Raw genomic sequence first — 25,857 nt, 5'->3', positions numbered from 1 at the left:
GGTAGCTACAATGGTTTATTATTTATGATAATAAAAACACACAGTTGATATGCCTTTGGTAGAGAAATCTGAAAATTTTCTTACGTAAAAAACCCTTATTTCACCTATTTACCCAAGTACACAGCAAATGCCCGTGTGTATTCCTTATGTAACGAAATTCCGTTGGTATCCTCAAAACAGTTTCGGCCCAATAGTGTTTTCAGGCTGCATGCGACACAGAGATTACATCTTCCTTGCTGTAACTCGCGTTTGATGGTGTAAACCTACACATGTTATTTGTCATCATTCTCTGGATGGTCAATTAATGAATTTATAACAGGTATAATTAGTAGTAACACAACTTACTCAACAAAGGTTCCCATTTGGCATTTCTCCTGTCTGGAGTAAATACTCAACATTATAAATTAAGGTCTGTAATGGCAAATGTATTGTATGTTATGTAATGTTATGTGCATGTAAGTGATGCAAGAGGGTTTATCAACTAAGTTACAAAAACAAACCTCGATCAAAGGATTAACCGATAACTCACTGATTGATTAATTACTTTTATCTTCTAGCGGATTTGTCAAAAGGCAGTGTGTGTAGATGACTACACCTTGTCGTAAAGTGTAAGTGCAAAAACAACATCCTCCCTTCAAAGAATTAACCACCCTTGCGTTGATTGATTGATTGCTCATTATTGGTTAACGAAATTACTTAGAATAGTGGACATCATACAATTAGTTGCCAGGTGTGCTATCTTGGGAGACCAATGAGAGGTTTATCTGGTTTTCACCAACTAAAGACGTGAAACGATGTGTTACTTTTTCGCAAATGAGACAGTTGTAAGACACGCGACACAGAGCAGGATTACTTACCAGCTGCAGATGAATGGAATACGATTTCTTTTACGTGGATATTGATGGATACATTCCTGAACAAGGTAGTAGCCTGACATTGTTGCTATAAAATTAGTCTGTTTTACATTCATTTTTTGCATTTTGTTTTAATTTATTTGTTGTAGCATTCAGCAGAATCTGTATGACAGAAAAAACACACTAGATCGCGTGTGTGTGTGAAATAGGATCCACATTGGCATTCTATACAATGTATAAATGTTGCTGTTATGTTAGAAATTTACTATGAGTATAAGCAGATCGTGCGTTCTTTTATTAATTTTCAGAATCATACAAGTATGACAATAAACTAACTAAGGTTATGAGACAAAATATAGAGACTTTTCCGTCCTAATAGTTTTTTACCATTTCTGCCACGGGCAGATGATTAACCTTCAAAGTGTTTCATTTGTTTTCATAATACATTTGGAAAGAAGTAAAAATGACTTCACCTCAGTTGATCTGTCTATAATTAAACTATCAATTGCGCTTACGGATTGCGCAGCAGAGGTCACGAACCAGTCACGAATTCTGGGATATCATCCGGGTACTCACGGGAGAAAAACAATAACAAAAGTTTACACCAGTCCACGGAAATTGCTCCGCATCAGTGCCCCTTTAATAAATCACGAAACTCGGTGAAAATCGGCGAATTCTTACCGATATTTTAAACCTAAACGGAGCTGTTCACATGCACGATATTTGCATATGCTTTTCGACAATTTGAGTTATGACCCTCGTGCAGTTCATCAGCATAAGGTTGGAGTAGGTGCCCCCGACTAAATGGAGGAATCCATTGTCGATGTATGCATATCATGCTCATATATACCATAAACAGTGACCGCTTTAAGTGAGTTTTGATGGGTAGTATATAGATAAATTCTAGTCAACGTATGCAGTGTAAGTAGATTTAAACAATCCTTCCACATGTCTACATCACACCAGAGAAAATAGGAGATGTTGTAGCTTAGACCTGATCACACTAACTGACCAAAACGAAAACTACAAAACGTGCACTTGTGACGTAATCACTCACTCAACCAGGCAGAACAGATACTGAACAACACACAAATAGAAAAGGGGTTGAAATTCTGTCATGTTATACCACTAAAACCAATGGCGCAATTTACTCACAATTTATAATTTTTGCCCCTTTGTCCTTCGGCTCTTTTGACCTGTTTTGACCTGTTCCGGGTCGATCTAAGCTGGGTGTCCTCCGTATTTTAAGGAGAAACTTCCATTTCCGGTTGTACACTTCCGGCATTTTAGCCATGTGGTTTTGTTGACAAGCGAAGAAATCTTATTTTTCTTGAATTCAGGCTGTACCAGATATTTTAAAAATGTCACGGGTTATTGTCAAGAATCTACCAAAAGGGGTAGGAAATGATTTGTAGCATCGTTTACTTTTTAGTAGGGGTATATCTGTAAATTACGAATTGGAAAGATGTCAGACGGTCAGAAATCATGTCTTATAAAGGGGAGACGGTGTTTTCGTAGACTGAACCAGTTCGTAGACGCGGCGTTTCGTGTATAAATAATTGCATAACATTATTCTGCACGCATATTGATTTGATGAACCACTAGATTTATGTATTGTGAAGATTTTTTTTGTTTTGTTTTCAGTGAAAATATGTAAGGTCCATGTTCTATTTAGTCATCTGCCGATATGTTGCAGTGTTGATACCGGTGTCACAAAGACGATGCTGACACTGGTCGCAGCTTTCACTCTGAATTGCATGTTGTCTGGGACGAACTTCTTTCACACATATCACAGGGGCTTGTAACGCTGAAAACTGCCATCAAGGTATATATTGTCCCTAAAGGGGTATTACTACTAAATACCCCATTAGAGACAATATATACCTTGATGTCAGTTTTCATCGTTACAAGCCCCTGTGACACATACAATGCAGAGAGCCATGGTTGATGCTGAATGATTTGTTTTTGCCATCTTGAGCTTTATGTCATAACTGTTTGTGGGCGAATTCCGCTAAGAAGAAAGTAGTGAAATTTTTCACTGTTTACTCCTCGAAGTAATTTGGTTGCACTTAGTTGTTGTGAATGTTACTTAGGAACTAGTGAGTTGTTTTGATTGCATTTTGTTAATTACTTTGGCGGTGACTCACACACCTTCTCCACTGCTACTTCTGGACTTGTGTCTGTGTCAATACCGTCATTGAATGTTGATCAATTCTGTGGTTGTGAATGTTAAATAGGAGATAGTGAGTTGTTTTGATTGTGAAATACTCTGTGTATATTCAAGTGTGTTGTTAATTATTTGTCGGTGACCAACCCACTCTATCCTTCTTCTCCACTGCTACTTCTGGGCTTGTTTCCGTAGCTGAATGTTGATCATACTTATACCTATTATGCATTTTGGTTCTTATTTCAGAAACCTCTGAGATTATTATATTATTTGCATGCCGCTCATCGTGCTGTTTTTTAAAACACTGATCACACTTACCTAATATATTGTTTTATTTCACCAAACTCCAACTCTTTTCGTTTACACTAATGTCATAATTAATAATAATACCAAACTAACATTTACTAACATCATTTACTAACACCTACGAATCCACTGCGCAATCCGTCAACGAATTCACTGGATTTCCATGTCTATGAACCAGTCGGTCTATGAATTCACTGCAAGCCTTTCAAAGTTACATGATCCAGTAGACATAGTGTGTACTATTAGTGTGTACTATTCTGTGGACAAGGTTCTGGGATAACCTTCCCCCAGCCTGGTCAGGTGATAACCCGAATACTACTGTATTTAGTTACAGCTGTGTTCGATTTATTGCAGTCACAAAGGGCTGGTTCGGAAAATCCAAGAATAAGATCAACATCGAGTATGACATCTACCTTTCGACTAAATTCTAAAAGTCTAAATTCTAATAGAAAACAAATGTATGCAAATTGCAATGGATCTATCAGCATATTTTCTTACGCCAATCCTTGTAATGACTAATGTATTACATCTCAATCTGTGGTAGTTGTGTTGATACGACCCATGAGCAGCCACTATGATCCAGGTCTTGGTTAGAATATTGGCCTTCAGCAACCGACACTTGTCGTGAAAGGCAACTAGTGGGATTTGGTGGTCAGACTTGCTGAACTGATCAATGATTGACATATGTCATCGTATCTCACTTGTGTAGATTGATGCTCATGCTGTTTATCACTGGATTGTCTGGTCCAAACTTGGTTATTTACTGACTACTGACACATAGCTGGTATATTGCTGAGTGTGACAAAGTGTTGTGCTGATACACAGGTGAAAGACACATAAAGTGAGTGAGTGAGTTTAGTTTTACACCGCACTCAGCAATATTCCAGCTATATGGCGGCGGTCAGTAAATAATCAAGTCTGGACCAGACAATCCAGTGGCCAACAACATGAGCATCAATCTGTGCAATTGGGAACTGATGACATGTGTAAATCAAGTCAGCGAGTCCTGTTAGTCACCGATCCTGTTAGTTGCCTCTTACAATAAGCATAGTCGCCTTTTATGGCAAGCATGGGTTGCTGAAGGCCTATTCTACTCCGTGACCTTCATGGGTGAAAGACACATAAATGCATATGTTATCAAATTAACCTGTCCTGTTTTGCTTCAGACCAAGGGAGAGAAACTAAGAGAGCTGTTCAGTCAGAAGGGGGAGGTGACAGACCTGTCCATGAAATACACAAAAGATGGTGTCTTCAGAAATTTTGCTTTTATTGGTTTCAAATCGGAGAACTCAGCACTTCAGGCCATCAAGCATTTCAACAATACCTACTTCAATAGCACAAAGATGCAGGTAATGTTTTTTGAAATGCCTAAAAATTTGTTTTTACCATTAGTACAGCAATTCTGACGGATTACAAACTGACTTTTAGTATGGCATGGCTGAAATGTGAATTACATCTACACTAACATCTAGATCCATTCCTATGGGTTTTGTGGTCTCAAATTATCTCCCCTTGATTCAAATATTGGGTTTGCTGTTACGCTTCTCAGGTTAATTGAAATATCCAAATGTAAGTTAACAACATGCAAACCAGGTGCAGTGTTCCATTCAGCAGCTTGATTTCAAGAGAGTTTTATGAGAAATTCCACATTGAAGAGATACCTGTATGTTTCCCTTTATCTCAGAGTTGATTGGCTGGTGAAAATCAATGATGGGTAATTAAATATCTTGAGAACCTTTGGAGTGGATCCAGGGCTAAATGTAGGTTTGTCAAAATGTACAGAGAAATGGCACATGGAACCTATAATGTGACCTTTATAATGTACATACCTAAGCATTGATCAGATGTTGAAAATGACTGTGATTGTTATCTTTCTCATGTTATATATCCAGATAGCGGTATACAATACAGTATTTGATGTTTTAAATAAACCTAACAGTAAACAACCTGTGAAGATTAGAATCTTGTCTTCAGCAACACATGACTGTCATAAGAGATGATTGATTGGATCAGCTGGTCAGACTTTATTGACACATTGTTGTATTCCAATTGCTTAGATATGCCCATAATTGGATTTCGTCTGATCACAAGTTGAGTATTTGAAGACAGTTATCTCGTAACTGGAATATTGCTGAGGGCAGCGCTAAACAACCAATGAAGTCTCACAGTTGTCCTCAGTAGTAAAAATGCCATTGTAGAACATTGTTTAGATGTGTAGGTACGTATGATGTATAAACATAGACGCAAAACAAATTTATCCGTTGATTCTAGTTAGTATTTTGTCAGTGAACTGGTTACTTTCATTAAAGGTCACATTCAGCGCAAAACACAACTTTGAAGATTCTGATACTTTTCGGTATGCACTTACTGAAACAAATCATCAGAAATGCCAATTCAACCTATAAAGTTGAAAAAAAACCACTTTGGAAAAAATGCCTGGGAAATCAGAGTTTCAACGATTCACTAGATTTCCCCCAGAGCTGGTGGAAAAAGTGGTTTCAACAGCTGTGCTGCGCTGTGCTCACAACGCATGTGCATTGAATAGGTTTGCGGGGCTTGAAACAGCATGCATATTCGAGGTAGAGTTTGAAGTCTTGAGTAGTAGTCTAATCTTGGTTGTGTACACAAACAAGTAAATAATCTACTCGTTACTTACAAAATAATTGTTGATTGTGGTAAGCAGCCTCCCGTCACAGAGATAGCTCAGTGTCTGGTTTATTGACACCTTTGTGATTGTCTGCCTGTCTGCCAAAGACTTTATGTAATACTATAAGGGTACCGCTATTTTTGAGGGCATTGTCATTTGCAGAGGCCCGAGGTCTTGCATTAACTGCCTGATGGCCTGAAAAATAGCGATACCGTTATTATATCTAAAATGAATCGCATTTTTTAATAAAATAAGAATAAAAACAACAGCATTGGCTAAGAAGCATTTACTGCTAACAACAAAAGACGGAGGTCACTGACACACATTTTACAAATATAAACATGTCATAGAACACCACAGATGACGTCACTCTCAATAGTTTGACATTTGACCTTGACCTTTGGCCATATTACCAGCCGCTATTGTTTTCAGTGCTCAGCAACATTAGACTTCCTACTTGATAATTGCTTGTCGTCAAGTATTTTGCGGGCATTATCAAGTTACAGTGGCCTGCTCATTTCTGATAATGTGCGGGCATTTTAATGGAAATTCTTTCCATTTTAGCTATAAACAGCTTCAATCATTGAGCATGTGCAATTTGAACTTAACACCTATCAGGCTATACACCTGGTAAATTGATTTATGATTCATGCACCCTGTACTGTATCTTTCACATGTTATACTTGTACACATGACCTGTTTTTATGTCTGTGGGTTGCAAACAAATTACATCCATTTTTCTCGGATGGCTGGATCTGATGGAAACTGGTGCAAACTCTTGTCTCAAGTCCTGCTTTATACTTGGACGAATGACTTACAGTTTCCAGTCACGCAGTGGTTCACCATCTCTACTGAGATGATTTTTGACTGGATCGAACACAAATTCAGAGAACATGTATTTACAAAACCCATACATTCTCTTTGGATAACGACTTCTTCTAGTGTATATGATTTTGTTTGACAACAGTGTATGAATCCATACTGAAACGACGCATCAAGTACAATAAAAAAATTTGTTATCCATATAGAATCTTACTTTCTTGTGACTTGATCATCTTACTGTACATACAATGAGCCATCAGTGTATCAGCAAATGAACCAGTCAATCGGAAGCCATTGTTACACTTTAGTGCACACCCACATGCTGTGATTGGGTTTGATCTGCCAAGGGCTTCGTTTCGAGGGAAGTAAGCCCAAGTACAAAATATTGCACTTTTGAATCACGATTGTATGCTTCTAATTTAGTTTATTTGGTTTTTTTTTATAAGCAGCAATGTATATTATAAGTCATGAATAAGTGATAATTATGTTTTACTTATGTTTGATTTTTTTGGTTGCATATGACCTTTAAGATTATCTCTGAAATGGTTAAGAAAATTCAATTTTAAACGTCTAATGAATCACTAATTTTTCTGGTAACATTAGGAAAACAAGGAACAATGAAATGCAAATATTTTCTTTCTGATAAGGGTGAAAGTAATCCTGATTATAATGGCTATCAAGAGAATCATGACATCTTTTTTCGACCACATTAATAAATTACTGGCAAAGAAGGATAAGTTGAGCATCGATCTGACAATTGACCCGTATTAGCATGTATGCCATTGTGTGAATGGACCCAAGGCTGCCCAAGATCAAGTGTAGCATGATGGGCAAAACACAAGAGTCTTATGAGCAAGGCGTGTACAACTGTGCACAGAATCCATTTCATCATCATCACTGCACATGCACTGCACATGCACTGCACTTGCATTGCACATGCACTAGCCTACATCTGCCCTCCCTTTCACAAACCAAATGGGTTTTCTCATAGCTGTGCACCACCTACTTCTCACAAATATGTTCCGTTCCAACGTATCCATGTTTGCCAGTAGTTCTTGTTGGTTTGATTCACCTTTAAACAACTTATTGATATTTCAGTGTATTAACAGTTTGGTTTCATTTCAAGGTTGAACTTGCAAAAGATTTTGGTGACAAGACCAAACCACGAGCTTGGAGTAAATATTCTTCAGAAAGCTCCTCCCATCAGAAGGCAGCCAAGGCGAAACAGGCAGGGGAGAAACAAACTCCAGGGAAGGACAAGAAACTGGTATAGAATAAACCTTAGAAGAAATACACCATTGTCCTACTGTAGTGCAGTAATGTGACAGTGGAATAGTTTTTTGTCACCACGGGAAGGAACTATTTTCATGGCTAGATACACTTTTTTCGTAATGGGAATATGTTATTGTTATGCTGGGGATGTGTTACTGTTTACTGGCTGATACAGTGTCATTTCAAACAGGATGCTAATCTTTGAGCCACTACACTAAATAGTTAATACAAGATCTGGGGCGGTGCGGTAGCCTAGTGGTTAATGCATTTGCTTGTCACACAGACCCAGGTTTGATTCCCCACCTGGGAACAGTATCATGAATACTAGTATGTGCAGCCGTTTCAGGTGTTCCCACTGTGATATTTTCTGGGATATTGCTAAAAACGGCGTAATCCATACTCACTGATACAAGAACAAGAGCCCACTTGTAAGACAGCAGTCTTAAACCCTGATGATGTCATCCTTCATTTGCAGGCTGCTGTTGAGAGGAGGAAGAAAGCCAAAGAAGAGAAAATGAAAGAATTTCTTGGTGAAGTAAGCAATGAACTAGCCTTATTGGTAATATTCTTAATGGGTTATATAACAAAACAGTATTTACTAGCTTTGGGACAATGTTTCGAGTGATCCTATTATGTTTTCCTTCATGTATTTTTACCTCATCAGCTAATCATCAAAAACCCATGCTTGTTGTAAAGGGCAGCTAACAGGACTGGGTGGTCAGGCTCGCTGACCTGGTTGACACATCATTTTATGTCTAGATCAGTGTTCCTGGATCACTGGATTGTATGGTCCAGATACACTAAGTTACAGACAGCAGCCATATAATTGGAATAATATGGTGTTTAAAAAGCAAGTACATATGTATTTCTGCCCTGGCCTGTTGTTTTTCACAACCATGGCATAGACTATTCATGAAACTGAAAGAACAAGGGACAGTGGGGTAGAATAGTGTTTAAAGTGTTGGCTTACCACGCCGAAGACCTGTGTTCAAATCCCCACATGGGTACAATGTGTGAAGCCCATTTTCTGGTGTTTCCCGAAATGGTTTTGCTTGAATATTGCTGCAATTAAAACTGAAAAGTGGCGTAAAACCAAACTCATGAAAGAACAAGAAGAGACTAAGTCTAGCCCTTTCATTTGACCTGCTCAACACAATCCATCCTGATCATGACCAAGCTGACTGAAGGTATGACATCATCTTCCAGCTCGGAGATGATCCTGAGTTCAAAGAGTTCCTGGAAGTTCATGAAAACTCATCAACGAAAAGCACATGGAGCAATGACACGACCCAAGCAGCAGTTGCCTCCCCTGACAAGCAGATGAAGAAACGGAATGATGTAACCTTTGACGATGAAAGTAGCAGTGATGAAGAGGACAAAAGTGAAGACAGTGACAAAGACACAAGTGATGACAGTGATGATGACATAGACAACAAAAAAGGTAAGTGTTGAGACCAGTATTTTTGGTTAGTTCGTTCGTTTGCTGAATAACCATGTCAAAACTCTATATTCTGCTTGTCGGAACGTGTTCTTTTAGGGGCATTATCTTCAGTGTGTTGTAGGATCTGTTAAGGATGTATTCACAAAGTGATCCTACAGTTAGTAATAGTATGTCCTAGGTTGGTTCTATCTGTGTATTTGAACTGAGCCTATGATTAAGTTAGGACATCCCAGCACCAAGGTCCCTTTGTGAATAGCATGCCTGGTTCATGTTACACAAAACACAACCTTGATTCACAAGAATGATGAGATGGTAGATTATGATATACATTACATGCTAGTTAAGTTATGTCACTGGATGAAAGAGAGATGTAGAGTTTTTGTCACTAATGTCAGGCAGGATAATGAGGCAGGGGTCTGTCTGTAGACAAAACTGACATTACAGTAACATGTAGTCACTGCCCTGTGCTGAGCATAAACCAACTGCCTAAATAATGCTAAATCAAATCAAGTAATACTTTTATTATGGTTATCTGTGTCACCAGATTGCCATAGCTGTAGTTTTCACAAGAGATATTTCTGATAGCTGAACTTGATAGTAACTTATGGTATAGAAATAGAGTGTTAGTTCCCTTGACCATTTTCTTCTTGTAGAAGTGAAACGGCCCAAACCTGCAGCAAAGACGGCGCTGTCTGATCTGGAGGTAGGTGGTGCTGGTGTGGAGGAAGAATTGATTCATTCCAAAAGCAGATAGACATGATGTAAAAATCAGAACAGGGAAATTGATGTAGTTTCACATACACTACAACATAGGAACATTGGAAAACAACCTTTTCATTGACTAAGTAGTATGTTGCCTCCCGGGATATACTGCTTAGCTACACATCTGCTCATACATGAACCAGTATATTAAATATGGCCTGCCAGCCAGAGTTAGATTTTTGACGAACAGTCTAAACAAACAGCTAGCCAATCTGATGCTCTCATAATTTGTTTAGATGTTCCATACATCTTAATAAATTCATCATATCTTGGAGTCTGGGCTGGTAAAATCCTTTTTGAGCTGGTAACATTTTGAAGTTACCGGCCCCGATGTCTGGCTGTGTTTGGGGCTTATTTCATGTCTTACATCCCCAGCGTGATTTAATGCAGGACATATTTGAATGTCTGTGATGAGCTCTACTTGTGTCTGTCTTGTTCTCTCCATAAAGGTGAGCTACTGTACCTAGACACTGTTGTCATATATCTCTTGTTTCCAGTATTTGAAGACAATGATGATGTCATCTGTACTGCTAAGTGAATCTGATGACCCAGACGTGGAGGAGAATGAAGATGCTAAATCAAAGAAAAACAAGCAGAAAGTTAAAGGCAAAGAGAAGAAGAAAAAGGGTTCCAGGCCGGATAAATCTGATGCAGCACAAGACGATTCAGGGGAGACAACTGCCCCTGAACAGGTATATTTCTGTAACATGTGTCTTTGGGCATTTTGTCTCAATACATAGACAACACTAGTGTAGAACTCAGAAGATTAGACGTGAGAAAACTGTGACTTGAATCCCTAATATGTGTCTGCACAGCTGAAGCTATTCATACAAGTTTACGTCCATCACAGATTTGTTGGATCTCACGTTCCTGGTCAAGCAGGTACACCACCAAATACAGCTCAAAACCAAACTCACTCGGTCAGTCATAGATATGAAAAGACACTCCGTGATAAGTGTGACATTATGGTGCATGCCCTATACCAGGCTGCTGCTTCTTGTGTCTGTACAATTTACAAGCACCTCGTTCTTCTATTTAATGCCAGTAATTCCTTCATGCCAATAACAGTGCTGTTGATATTTTCAGGTTGAAGATAAGCCAAGATTTGTTGCAAAGATACGAGGGTTGTATGGGAAATACAATGAGGTAGTGTGTTATTTGTCTTGTTCAACTGTTGGTTTATATCTTGCGTATCAAATGTTCAGATCCAGGGTTGTTATGAGACGTTATTGGAGATATATCCATGATTATATCACATGTGTGACCACATCTTGTTTGAGACAGTAACATGATCCAGCCACTGAAAGTTAACCTCAGTTTTTCCTGATTCTTGTTTTTTCTTATATTCCTGCCACATTAGGCTGTGGTGATACGACCACCAGTGTGCCGATGTGGCGATACAACCACCAGTGTGCCAATGTGGCGATACGACCACCAGTGTGCTGATGAAAGTAGTGTTAGGCTATGATACCACGTGTGTCTGGCCCACTCTCATGTGACTGTTGTTCAACCTTTGTAACTTTGCTTCAGGTCAAGGTTTATTCTCATGTTTTCTGTTTTTATTTCAGAAATTGATCAAGGATTTTTTCCAACCACTAAACACTGTGTCGATTAAGTTGCCAAGAAATGCTCGTAAGAACCTAATCGGTAGGCATTCATTTACCTGTGACTTGGTTGAATTGCATTTTATTGCAGACTTACACATTATATTTATCACTGTTGTTTTGCTCTGTAATGGAACATTGTCAGTTGTAATGTTTAACATCAGACAAAACTAAGCAAAAAATACTAATAGTCAACCTTTCACAATCAGTCGCACAGTCAGTCACTCATAATATGTATTTAAAATTCATGGTCGGTGTGACCTCTGTAAGTTGTTTTCTGTTGTCAGGGGTTGCATTTGTTGAGTTCACCTGTGCCAAAGATTTGGACCAAGCTTTGAGGAAAAACAAAACCTTTATCAGTAAGTTATTCAGATATAAACTTGCAGATATATTTAGTCCTCCTGCACAATATTGTGCCAATCAGTAAACGAACCAAGCAGTTATACTCTAAGCCTTTGGTTTGTGTTGATGTGGTCGAGTAATTCATGTAATGAGTTGATATGGACATGTTCAGACCTTGTATGGGACACTTGGATAGACTACTGACAGATTTGTTTAAAGTTTGTTTTGGTGTCGGAGAATTTTGTTGACAAGTTTAATGGTAGGTGTGTATGTAGGGCAATCATTTGTGAGATACATTGATACCATGTTTGGGGCTTTTTAACAGATTACTGACATGGTTGTGTGGAAGTCGGTTTAGGTCGATTCCTGATTGTCCAACTACAACAACACATGCTCTGCCATGCCACACTTTTAGTCTTTATCGTTGAGTTTTGATGTTGGCTGGTTACAGATGGCAAGCGGATCAGCATGAAGAGGACTCAGGAAGAGGCTGACCTCAAGGTCACCGAGCATCAAACGAGAGCATGGGAACTTAAAATTGTATGTGGTATTTTATTGTGTAAGTGGTCGGGGCTCTCCAAGGTGATGTTAATGTTGAAGATTTTCCTCACAGCTTCATATTTGGAAACAATTAGGAGTTTTGAGGTTAAGAAACTTACTATTGTTAGAGTGATAGTTCACTGTACAAAGCACACACCTCTGTATCATGTAATGTGAAGTGCTGTTCCAATGTCCAATATGTGAGATATGGTACCCTGGATGAATGAGGATGATGCACATAATCTGGTATGATGTATATATTTTTGTCCAGCAACAAGATCGGGCCGAGGAGGATGAAGGTATTGCTGAGGTAAGTAACGGTGCTGAACGGAACTGTGTTTGTACATTTCTACTTGTTCATGGTGTTAAGTCCAGTAAATGAATATAATTATCCTCCGCAACCCATTTTGCAGGGGGTATTAAAATGCACTCCATCCGTCTGTGAGTCTGTGTGTCTGTCTGTGCACATTTGTCTTTCCGGAGCAAAACTTCTAAACCGTTCAATATTTCACCAAACTTGGCAGACCCTGGTTAGCTCTGGTGGTGAACCATTGCCTTTTGGTAGTTTAAGATTTCTTATTACAATATTTTTTGCATTTCCATGGCAACAAGTTCGATTTTGAATTTGGTGGGTGTGCTCTTCAAAACAGTTCAGTATTTCTTCACCAAACTAGACACATGTATGGATAAGGTTGTGAACTGGTGCCTTTTGGTAGTTTTGGAATTCTGTATGAAATATTTTTTGTGTTTTCATGGCAACAAGTTAGTTTTTGACTGAATTTGATGGATGTGCTCTTTTCTGGACCAGAATTTCAAAACTGTTCTTTACTTCTTCACCTATCTTGGCACATATATAGATCTAGTGGTGTAATGGTTCTTTTTGGTAGTTTTGCAGTTCTGAATAAAATATATTCAATATTCTCCTAGAGTCAGCTTCCACTTTGCCCAAACATTTGACATCATCTTAACTAGTGGACATATTCATGAAGAGTATTTTGCCACAGGGACAGATAATGATGACTTTGTCTTCTTTTTGTAATTAAATGTGACCTTTTATTTTGATACTGGTATACTTGGACAAAGTACTGTGACTAAGTGGGCCAGTCCACCCTGCTGTTAATGGGTACCTGGTAGGGATGGGGAAGCCATGTTAAGCTGGTGTGCCTAAATGCCTGCAAGCATTTATGATCCCCAGTTAGTTGTTTGAGGTTGACACCAGTGATCAAGGGGAAAACAAAATGTCTTTGAGTATCAGCTAAGCTGAATATTGGTGATATACAAATGTATATTAATATATAATGTATAATATTATCTCTTCCCTCTATGTGAAGATAGTGGCACACTTGAAATCCCTTGAAGTTCCCTACTAATTGAAGCAGACTGATAATTCACTCTCCTACCGGAAACCTCTCTTTCCTGCCAGTATGGTTGCATGACCAGCCGTGCTTGTCACTTTGTTCTTCATCACCCTATGAGGACGGTTTGAGGCACTTTGGGTCCCAATATGGTGATAAGTTTTGCTTATATTTCGGTATTGTAAACTAAATTGTATCATGTTCGGTTTTTGGATTGTAATTATTATAATCATGATGTAAAATTATTGTTCAAAGTTTCATGTGTTTTGGATTTCTCCATCTTAGACTTGGTCTGAGTAAATACCTCTGTCAGCGGTTTGTCTGCATTTGTTTTTTCCTTCATGCAAACCTGTTTGTTTTTCCACTGCTCGCTGTGAACTTTGTATAATTTTTCTGATGCAGAATTTGCATTACATTTATATACTGTTCAAAAGCAGGCTAAGGACAAACAAGGTAGACTGTCTCATGTCATGTCTAATTAATTTCTTGATCCTGCGACTAGTAACCATATGTTGATCACAGCTGACATTCATGATGTTACTTATCAGCGAGACCTACCGCGGGGTCATGGTCGAGATACCAGTTTGACTTCGTTTAGATCTCAGATGAGGACGTCACCAGAATCGGGATCATTTCAACTTAAGAAGTTGAAGTCGTCGGTATCATCTAAGACTATGTCTTCAACTACTAGATCAACACTGAAACTACACACTACAACTTCTACGGAGTCCTCCAGCGATGAGATTGTCCCTCCTGACGACTACGACAAATCTCCACTACTCCTTCCTGAAGAACACACTCACTTCTGGGAATCAACCACAGATGCACGCACCACAGTCACTGGACACCGGCCTCTTCATGCAACAGTTCGCCACTCATATGATGAATCTGATAGATCTCCATTTTGAAGAGGAACGGAAATGCCAGTCAGCATCTATAACTACCTTCATGTGTGGGTGAACATCTACAGTGAATACAGGAAGAATTGGGGACTTGTCAATGACGATTATGTCATGAGCATCCTACGAGACTGCTACAAGATCCCGCTATAGGCAGCACCTCCGCTCACAAGAGACCCAGCACTCTTTGTGTACGCCAGGGATCAACGTGATAAGTTAGCCAATGCTAACAAACGGTGCAGTCGAAAAACTACACTTGGACAAACACCAGGATTCTACTCTCCAAGTTTTCTGGTATCCAAGACAAACTCTAAGGAAAGGTTTATACAACATGATGGAGTTCAGCAAAGATTATCTACTGAAACCAGAATGGCTCAGAATGATCTACCGCAACTGTGGCATCTAATCCATCCAGTGCATAATCTAGCAAGGATTGATCTACAAGATGCCTACCTGCACATTCCGATTCATCTGGACGCCAGGAAATATCTGTGCTTCCTATTCAACTGTCAGCATTACCAACAGATGGTTCTACCTTTTTGAATAACTTTAGCCGTGTGGCTATTTACTCTGATCACCAAGCCCATCGTCTCCTACCTACATTGGCAAGGACTTTGCAGCATCTTTTACCTGGACAATGACACAAGCTCATCATGAGACATGTCAAGTCAGACGACAGTTAGCCTTCACCATCAGGCTGCTAACTGAACTCTGATAGCTTGTGAATCTACAGAAGGCGGAATTAGAGCCTCAGGAAGATGTTCAGTTCCTTGGGATTTGATTCATCACTCCATTGAACTGCATTGTCATCCCAGAAGATCGATGGGTCAAAATTCAAGCCATGATAGAACAAACTCTACCCTCTCCATTACCAATGTCAATACCAGGGGCAGTGCCTACTCAGTCTGCTCACAGCAGCACAGAATTTGACCAGATGAGGACATCCACAATTACACCCATTACAACGGTTCCTGATTCAGCATCTCGGATTGGATAGCTCTGCTGAACAACAGACGAAAGCTGTAATCAATGCAGCATCTCGATGAACAGCATTGAGGAGCAAACTACTGATGGTTCATAACTCCACAGTAGTGTTCTATATAAACAAGCAAGGATCAACACGATCTAACACACTGCTATTGTTGTTTTAGTTCCTGATGGGGAAAGGTACTAGACGAACAATCCAGTTTGGGCTGTCCCACTGTGATTTCCGTCGGATTCTGTTAGCATAATAAGCATGAGTGAGGATAAGGAAAAATATGTAATTTTCTGAATAAAATTGATATTTTATACTTGTCCTGACTCATGGCATCAAGCCCTCCCAACAGCTCTCAGGCATGCTGAGTTCACAGTAATTCTGGTGTTGGGCTATGAGATTTCGGAGAGAGTTACAGGCGTGGCTGGTCATTTGACTGAAAAGGCAGGAAAGGGCAGCCTCTGGTGAGTGTGTATTGTACGTCCGCTTTGGTTAGAAGGGTACTTCAAGGGATTTCAGGTGTCCCACTATCTTTGCAGAAAGGGAGGAGATAAGCATAATAAGCAATTTTATTCAGAAAATTACATATTTGAGAATGCAGAGGTAGAATCAAAATGGGTTGGATGCTTGAGCCAATCAGATATGGATCTGAATCTTTTGCTTGCTTGCATTGAGAATAGAGAGACTTTGATGGCTCAAGCAACAAACACACTGTGTGAATGCACACTGTCATTTAGAAAGTGGTCAAAAGTTACTCGTCATAATATGGATTTCCTTTTTCTCAGTAGAATACAATTCAATACAGATTGAATACAGATTCAAGTACTTGATTGGGTTGATGCTCATCCATAATTTGAACCCAAGCTGTCATGCACCTAACAATCATCAACACAGTGTGTGGTTAAACAGTGGACACAAGTAGAAAAACATGTTAGTTTTAGGAGAACCACCATAATATGCTGACAGATGCAACTACGTGGCAATCTGGTGACTCGTAAGCTGGAAGGTTATTAATTCTCTAATAATCATAATTAAAGTAGCTGAAGGTTATGGTGCTGTCATGTTCATCAATATGATTGCTGTCTGTTTCAGTCTGGGAGGTTGTTCGTGCGTAACTTGGCATACTGTTGTACAGAGGATGATATAGAGGCTTTGTTTAACAAATATGGTGAGCAGATATTTATGCTTGTTACAGATTTACTGATAATGTGCTGTCTTCAGTAGCAACTATCATACTGATAATTTACTCTAGTCTTCAGATACATCATGTTCTGTCAAAGATTGTCTAAATCCTACTCAATGAAGTGAACTTCTATTGGGTGTGAATTCAATTTTGAACTGAAAGTTAGCTGAATAAATGTACCTGTGCCATGGTAAAGAAAATCATTAAAAAAGTCTTAGAAAAATTCCTGACTTTGCACTAGTTGCATTAGTGTTACCCAGTAGACTTGTCTCCCTTAGGCATGCAAGGATCTTGTGATGGGATTGTAATTCCCAGTCCTTGTGTTCATGTTGTATCACTCTCATGTAGTATTCAAAATGAAAGCTATTCTTGTAATATGGGAAAGATGAGTCAGATGTCTTTGGTACTCGCCAGTTTACTCTCTTGTTTGATTGATGAATGACACAATTGATGTGATTGAATATACAGGTCCCCTGACAGACGTGAGTATTCCGGTTGACCCGTTCACCCACAAGATCAAGGGTTTTGCACACGTGACATTCATGATACCGGAGCATGCTGTGAAGGCCTTTGTGGCACTTGATGGAACCGTCTTTCAGGTAGAGGTTTCAGGCAAACTAACTGCCAACCTCAAGTAACCTTTTATCTTTCTTTCAAAGGGTGATATTCTTTTGAACCTGTTGTTTGTTATCACTCACTCACCCTGCTGTCTGATATCACTCACTCACCCAGCTATCACTCACTCACTCACTCTGCTTCCTATTTCGTTCACTCACTCTGCTGTCTGATATCACTCATTCAGTTTGCTGTCTAATTTCACTCATTCACACCACTGTCTGATATCACTCACTCACTCACTCTGCTGTCTGATATCACTCTTTCATTCGGCTGATTTCATTCACTCACCCTGAGTGATGTCACACACTCTGCTGTGTGATATAACTTACTCTGCTGTCTGATAGCACTCACTCACTCTGCTGCCTGATTTCATTCACTCACCCTGCTGTCTGATATCACTCACTCTCCCTGCTGTCTGATAATGTGATATCACTCACTCACCCTGCTGTCTGATTTCAGGGTCGAATGTTACACATCCTTCCCGGAAAACCCAAGCCAGAAGACATTGAATTAACAGGTGAGAGATGGGTGACAAACATCAGGCTTCTCCACCATCAGACTTGTTCACTATGGAGCAGGTTGGTAGGTCAGAATGGCTGCACAAGGTGATAGTACAGTGTTCATGTGGCACTTCATTGACTGTGATTCTTTGCTCAACACCAACAGGAACATATCCATCATCTGGTTTAAGCTGAGTGGGAAATTCTGAAGGATGGTATATTGTACTGGAGAAGAGAAGTATGTTGATGACCTGCTAAACCTTGGTTTCTGTTAGGAGGACCATTGATATACATACATTGTGCACTGTGTGCATGTCTAGAAAAACTCATTGTACTCCAACATGACAGAAGTACTTGCAAGGTATTTTCGGGTTTCAGAAAAAACATCTTTTAAGAAGAAAAAAGAAGCAGAACAGAAATCTATGGCTAAGAGGTGAGGGCTGGTGACTGTTACATGTGGGCAGGGATATCCTTCCTGTGATTTGTAGAAACATGCTGTGCATTAAACGGTCATATGGCCAACATTCTCCATGTGTTTGTCCAGTTTCAGTGTGTACCTGGCTACATACAACAGACAGTGTGTACCTGGACGTGTATCTCTGATGACATACAACAGACAGTGTGTACCTGGACGTGTATCTCTGATGACATACAACAGACAGTGTGTACCTGGACGTGTATCTCTGGCTACATATAATAGACGTTGTGTACCTGGACGTGTATCTCTGGCTACATATAATAGACATTGTGTACCTGGACGTGTATCTCAGGGTACATACAATAGACATTGTGTACCTGGACGTGTATCTCTGACGACATACAATAGACATTGTGTACCTGGACGTGTATCTCTGGCTACATACAATAGACGTTGTGTACCTGGACGTGTATCTCTGACGACATACAATAGACATTGTGTACCTGGACGTGTATCTCTGACGACATACAATAGACATTGTGTACCTGGACGTGTATCTCTGATGACATACAATAGACATTGTGTACCTGGACGTGTATCTCTGGCTACATACAACAGACATTGTAGCGTCATAAGGAATGCTTGACTTCAAAGTGGTCCTTCATTCACTGGAAAGTAATATAAGCGTTGCCATAATGACCCTTATCGTTTACATAGAAATGAAAGAAATGTCTAATCCTTGATGTTATATTGCTGGATGCAGCATAAACCAACATTCACTGGTGTACATGTTGTTCTGCTGCAGTTCCCACAACTGGAACACCCTGTTTATTGGTGCCAATGCTGTTGCTGATGCTATGGCAGAGAGATATGGCACCAGCAAGAGTCAGATCCTTGATGCTGTGAGTAGTTGAAGTTGACAGTCAGCAAGTTTAGTTTATTTTGACAGTTTAGAGAGCAGATTAATTTCCCTTGGTCATCCAAGCATCCAATGATTATGTCGATGCCAACAATGTTTTAGAGTGGGAAGGAGAGCCTGGGGGTGAGGATGGCACTGGGGGAGACCCAGATCGTGTCGGAGACCAGAGATTTCCTGCTTGACAATGGTGTCAGTCTGGATAGCTTCAGTCAGGTAGGACTTGCCCTTGTATATCAGAGCAGATGTGAACTATTTTTGGTATCAGGGATGAATAATAACAAAATATACACTGGCTGAAGATCATTACTGCTTACCACGACCAGGTGCTAATCAGCATGGATTAGTAATAAATGTAGATAGAAGAATGTACGTAGAATGAGAAATAACTTTCCCCTACTACTCATATCATGAGTCTGCTGTAACCTCTGTATGCCAGGCTGCTGCTCCCCGCAGTAAGACAGTTATTCTGGCCAAGAACCTTCCAGCTGGAACCAATGAGCTGGAACTACGAGAGAAGTTTGAGAAGTATGGAACTCTGGGAAGATTTCTTCTGCCGCCAGCCAGAGTCTCTGCTCTCATTGAGTTCCTGGAGCCAGCGCAGGCTCGGTCTGCCTTCACCAAATTGGCATACACAAAGGTAGGAGCTGCTTGTCCTCCACATCACGAAAACCACTAGTGTTTTGTAGGCTATGTAGAGGCTCTGATGTATCTCTTGGTTCCCTGACAGGGATGCATAATGTATTGAGGAGAAAATTCTTTGTTTGCTCTCTGCTTACATTGAACTAAAGATAGATACACTGCAAGTAATGCCATGACTTTTGACTAGTTAACCTACCAAATATTTCACAAGTATATTTTCCACGCAACCATACAGTGTGTATATTGTTCCTTTGTTTATCCCTATCATTAAACAATGCAACAAAGACATCAAAGTCATTTGTAAGTAACTCAAAATATGTGTCATCTCTTCAGGTCCTACTGAATGTCAAGGCTAAAAAAAAGAGTGTGTTAGTGAGTGTGTTTAGTTTTATGCTGCTTTTGGCAATATTTCAGCAATATCACAGCAGGTACCAGAAATTCTACAGACATGGTACCCATGTGGGAAATCTAATCTGGGTTCAAACTAGGTTATGTAGAAATTTGGCTGTACATTTTAGTAAATTCAGTAAACATTTTTTGTGAATTCTGCACACACGTGTGTCATCCATAAGTTATTTGAATTCTATGAAAACACAGAAATAGTAAAATTAGTTCACCCATTGAAGTTTTGTTCTTGTTATCTTGTGAACTGGATTATTGTCCACCTGTTGTGATATTAAGGTGAGTATTGATGCCTACAGCGTACACTCACATTGATGTGTTCCACTGTAGTTCCAGTACTTGCCCCTGTACCTAGAGTGGGCGCCAGTGGGGGTGTTCACCACCGACTACAAGGCACCATCAACACAGGAGGATGAGGAGGACATGGAGGAAGAACAGGGGGAGACAGAGAGAGAACCTACAGCAGTGAACACAGAAGATATGAAAAAAGAGGTATGTAGTCACAGGGAACCCTGGACCTGCCAATACTCTTCATAGATGCCTTGTAGAGATAGCTTGAGATCTTAACTGTCAGAAAATCAATGCCGCCTATTTTTATGATGTAGATATATGTTTCTGTTAAATTGTAATTTGATTAATGTTGCCCTTGTAAATTTTGAGGAACATTGTAGTCCACGTTGTTGCCAGGTTGTGGAAGATGGTGAATCTGATGATGAAGATGTAGATGAGCATACCCCAAGATGTACCCTGTTTGTGAAGAACCTCAACTTCAATACCACGGAAGAAGACTTTAAGACGGTATGCACTAATATTGACTTCAGTTCACCTGTCCCAAAACGTCATGTGATATTAAAATGTTGCAAGTTGCTGTCTACAAACATTTATAGCTATATTTGACATGATTCCCAAATAGCTTGATGCATTCAGCTGATATTGTGTGTACAGTTGTGCCCCGTTTATGCAAACACTTGTGTTTTTATTGAAATTGTCCGGATAAGCGATTTTTCGGATATCTGAACCACGGGCCATATGTAAAAAGAAACGTACAAAGAAACGAACGTAGTAGGCATCAGACATAATCTTTATTGATTACACATAAACAAATATCAGTGCATACATACAATGTCTCATACTTGTTCATGCAGTTATGCTCGCTTGAAGAAATCAGTCATAGCTTTTTGCACTGCCTGTTTAGAAAAGCGAGAGGACTTTCGCAGGTCAGTTCATCACTGTCGACATTCACAACATCGTCTGCAGTAACAGTCACAACTTGTGCATAGGATCGTAGTGCATCGCGAAGTTCAGACAAGGCCATGTCTTCTTGTTGGTCTTCATTTGATTGGATAATATCCACATGATGAAAGCAGTTAGCAATTGTCTTTTCGCTCACAGCTGTCCAGGCTTACTTGATCATCCGGATTAGTTATAGTGACCCACAAATTGACATGCCTCAAAATTAACTCAGTGTGACCTTGCTACTCAGAGGTTGTTAATCTTCTCATGCTTCAAACTATGAATCAAAGACTGCCGACTTCTTTCATGTTATGGCACGCAAGGCCCTCGGTAATCGCATGTGTAAACATACAGGTGCGCATCCATCTGGATATGCGAGACAACAAATGCACATGATTTAGTGTTTTGTATGTGAAAATGACTGTACGGTTACGGAAACCGGATTTCTGATTCAACTTAAAAAAGATTGATTTTATTCCTCCAATTTGTTTGTCTTCAGATGTTCGAGAGATGTGGAAATGTTAAATATGCAACAATATCCAAAAAGAAGGACTTCAAAAATCCAGGTCTGTTTCCATTAGGTCACTTACCAAGTACATGGTTCACCGTGTTAGTCTTTGCTGTAAGTAGGTGAGGCAAGGTCATAACTTGGGACTGGACCTATCACAGGAACTGCAACAACTATGTATATTTATGTACCTTGTTAGTTCTTTGATTGGTTCAGTGACAAAAATATATGTATGTACTGGGCATCAGTGAATAAAACTTTGTATGCACTTGGAGTCAGTGAATAAAACAATGTATGTACTGGGGGTAACTGAGCAAAAACAGTGCATACACTGGGGGATCAGTGAATAAAACAGTGGATGCACTGGGGATTGGTGAATAAAACAATGTATGTCGGGGGTCAGTGAATAAGACAATGGATGCACATGGGGTCAGTGAATAAAACAGTGGATGGACAGGGGGTCGGTGAATAAAACAGTGTATATGCTGGGGGTCAAGGAATAAAGCAGTGGATGCACTAGGTGTCTGTGGGTACTGGGGTCAATGTCGTTAATGCAGATAATTTATTAAACACAATATATTACTGTGTTCTGACCAGTTTATTAAATCTATGTACTGCAGGGGAGTTTCTGTCAATGGGTTATGGTTTTGTGGAATACATGAAGAAGTCAAGTGCAGACAAAGCGTTGAAGACACTGCAACATGCGAGCCTTGATGACCATCAACTGGAACTGAAGATCTCAAACAGAGAGACCATGTACGTACAAGACAGATGCAGATAATGATTCACATGATAGCCACGCCAGAATTCCTGGTTTTGAAGCTATGATCTGGGTACCATGGGGCTTCCCTCCGCACCCCTAATACCCCCAATATACTGACACCATGATGCCACTGATGCAGTGTTCAAATCAGTTGCATGGTTACCTTCCCGAGTTGTCTCCCTTTGAGTTGCTGGCCATAGCACGGTTTGTAATGTATTATGCTGTAACTCAAATATCATACAGATTTACTGGCCACTGCCTGTTTACCAACTGCAAATCCTGCAGTCCAATCAGTTCACAACAAACTGACATGTGGTAATGGGAATACGCCAGCACACTCATGTCATTTGCCAACTTTGATTTATGCATGTACACTCCAACACTCATGCACTCCAACACTCACACTCTCCCTTGCTCACACTCTCCCTTGCTCACACTCTCCCTTGCTCACACCCTGCAAACTCACACTCTCCAAGACTCACATTCTCCAACACTCAGACACTTCAACACTCACATGCTCAAACACTCACACACTCAAACACACACTCAAACACACAGACACTACACCACTCATACACTGCAAGACTCACATGCTCCAACATTCACACACTCCAACACTCACACACTGCAAGACTTACACACTTGAACACACACACTGCGACACTCACATGCTCCAACACTCACACACTCCCTGTTAAGAGTGTAAAGCCTACTCCCCACGATATAACCAAAGTTTTAAGACAAGTGCTGAGTATCGTGTTGTGATGTGTTTGGATGGCAGGCCTCTCACATGAACTTATTTCATTGTAGCACTCCCCAAGAGTCCAACAAGAAAAAACAGAAAAGCACCAAGCAGAAATCATCCAAGATACTTGTTCGAAATATTCCATTTGAAGTCACACGGAATGAAATCTATGAACTATTCAAGTATGTACTACCATGTTTTGATTCTGTGTAATGATATAGTCTACAAAGTGTTGTCTTGTCTCCTTGTGGGGTTCCTATCCACCAGACTGCTTCTCTTTCTCACAACATCAGTTAGTGAATTCTCTTGGTAGTTGATATAAATAGTCATGCAGTCATTCCTATCCTTCATTGTAAGCCTCTCCAAAACAAGGGTAACTGCATACTGAACTCACTCAGCACCAATAGTCCATAACAGATGGCTTTTTGAGTATTGTCCAAGTATTTACACTCTACAAACTGTTTTATGTTATGTGCAGAGTATTTGGTGAGCTAAAGACAGTTCGGCTGCCCAAGAAACTGAGCGGAACGGGATCACATCGGGGATTTGGGTTTGTCGACTTCCTCACCAGACCTGATGCCAAGGTATTAAAACTTGTCCCAGGTATACCGTATCAGATCAGATGTACAGGTCCCAGAGATGTGATGACTGACCCACTCTAGAGCTCCCTGACCCCTGGCCCTGACATCTGAAGCCATGTGCTTGAGTTGAACCATCCTGGTATTGCTTGTACATAACAATGAAGGTGCTAATTTCTTGTTTCATTATGCTCCAGTGAAGATTAACAGAAAATGGACGTTGCATTCAGCATTATTCCAACTATATTGAGGTGGCTTGTAAATAATCAGTTCTGGATCAGACAATCCAGTGATCAACAGCATGAGCATTGATTTGCGCAATTGGAAACCGTTGACATGTGTCAACCAAGTCAGCAAGCCTGTTACGGCAAGCATAGGTGCCTTTAGCAGTGCTTCAGCCAGGCAGCACCAGTTTACCATTCATGCTTATAAATATGCAATGGCGCGTTTCTTCAGTAATAGAGCATACCCATTGGCGCAACGTTAAGTATAATCTACAGGTCTTTGATACAATGGGTACCATGAATGGCAAAAGTCTCAACTGCATTGGCACACATGTTAGTCAATTGGCAACAATCACAAAAATCCTGGCTGAAGCACTGCTTTTGTGGCAAGCCTGGGTTGATATTCTACCCAGGATCTTCATGGGTTGTTGAGATGGAGACCCCCACCTGTCTGTGTCTTTGTTCCAGAGGGCCTTCAATGCTTTGTGTCACAGCACCCATTTGTTCGGGCGTCGCCTTGTCCTGGAGTGGGCGGAGGCTGGGGAGACTGTGGATGATCTGCGGAGGAAGACAGCGGAGCGGTACCGTGAGGGTAAGTAGATGACCTCCTTGACTGATGAATCTTAGAAGTCATCAACTCCATCCAGCAGGCTTTCAGGGCTAATCTATAGTGTGATAATCAACTGCAGTCATTTCTTTCCCTTGGAGAGTTGTAAGTGTTTAGACACTCTTCAGTAAAGAATATGGAAAACATTATGATACATCAATGAAACCAGCGTTTGATTGTTATACACTGTGTACTTAGTCTGTGAAACAGTTTCCAAACTTTGCTGCCATAATGTACTGAAGATCGTCATGGTGTACTGACAGTCACCATGATGTAATGAAGGTTGTCATGATGTACTGAAGATTGCCATGGTGCACTGAAGATTGTCATGGTGTACTGACGATCGTCATGTGACTGGTATTTACAGATGGGCCATCCAAGAAACTGAAGAGGTCATCCATCATGGAGGACCTGGCATCATCCTAAGTCTGACGGAAACCTGGCATGGCTCAGTGTACATAGCATTGTACAGAAAACTGTATTGTGTATTGTGAGGGAATGTAATGATGTGCATAGACTGTATCATAAATAAA

At 40.1% G+C, this 25,857-nt stretch overlaps 2 protein-coding genes across 2 annotated transcripts in view; one reads left to right on the top strand and one right to left on the bottom strand.

Annotated features, from left to right (window-relative positions):
* The window catches only part of LOC137257452 (protein unc-93 homolog A-like), a 24,034-nt gene extending 21,952 nt beyond the window's left edge, over window positions 1-2,082 (bottom strand). The window contains exon 1 of the mRNA XM_067794806.1: window positions 2,010-2,082. The gene's annotated coding sequence lies outside the window, so the exon portion shown is untranslated. The remainder of the gene's footprint in view (window positions 1-2,009) is intronic.
* On the top strand, window positions 2,063-25,857 carry LOC137257424 (probable RNA-binding protein 19). The gene is made up of 27 exons (XM_067794759.1): window positions 2,063-2,251; window positions 4,494-4,676; window positions 7,923-8,063; window positions 8,544-8,603; window positions 9,275-9,509; window positions 10,163-10,212; window positions 10,769-10,963; window positions 11,358-11,417; window positions 11,840-11,918; window positions 12,163-12,234; window positions 12,669-12,757; window positions 13,029-13,067; window positions 17,080-17,155; window positions 17,639-17,769; window positions 18,248-18,305; window positions 18,667-18,721; window positions 19,512-19,608; window positions 19,728-19,838; window positions 20,062-20,262; window positions 20,997-21,158; window positions 21,354-21,464; window positions 22,399-22,465; window positions 23,028-23,163; window positions 23,981-24,097; window positions 24,394-24,499; window positions 25,186-25,309; window positions 25,692-25,857. The coding sequence occupies exons 1-27, from the start codon at window positions 2,216-2,218 to the stop codon at window positions 25,748-25,750; spliced, it is 2,850 nt and encodes a 949-aa protein (XP_067650860.1). The 5' UTR covers window positions 2,063-2,215; the 3' UTR covers window positions 25,751-25,857.

This window comes from Haliotis asinina, chromosome 1, assembly GCF_037392515.1.
Source record: "Haliotis asinina isolate JCU_RB_2024 chromosome 1, JCU_Hal_asi_v2, whole genome shotgun sequence".
Classification (NCBI taxonomy): Eukaryota; Metazoa; Mollusca; class Gastropoda; order Lepetellida; family Haliotidae; genus Haliotis; species Haliotis asinina.
The sequence above is the reverse complement of the archived record's forward strand: the minus strand, read 5'-3'. Positions and strand labels throughout refer to the sequence as shown.

Coding starts and splice junctions, on each gene's coding strand:
- LOC137257424 (XM_067794759.1), top strand. CDS start 2,216: ATGTCACGGGTTATTGTCAAGAATCTACCAAAAGGG. Junction 8,604..9,274: donor TGAAAGAATTTCTTGGTGAA/GTAAGCAATGAA, acceptor ATCATCTTCCAG/CTCGGAGATGATCCTGAGTT. Junction 17,156..17,638: donor GGCTTTGTTTAACAAATATG/GTGAGCAGATAT, acceptor TTGAATATACAG/GTCCCCTGACAGACGTGAGT.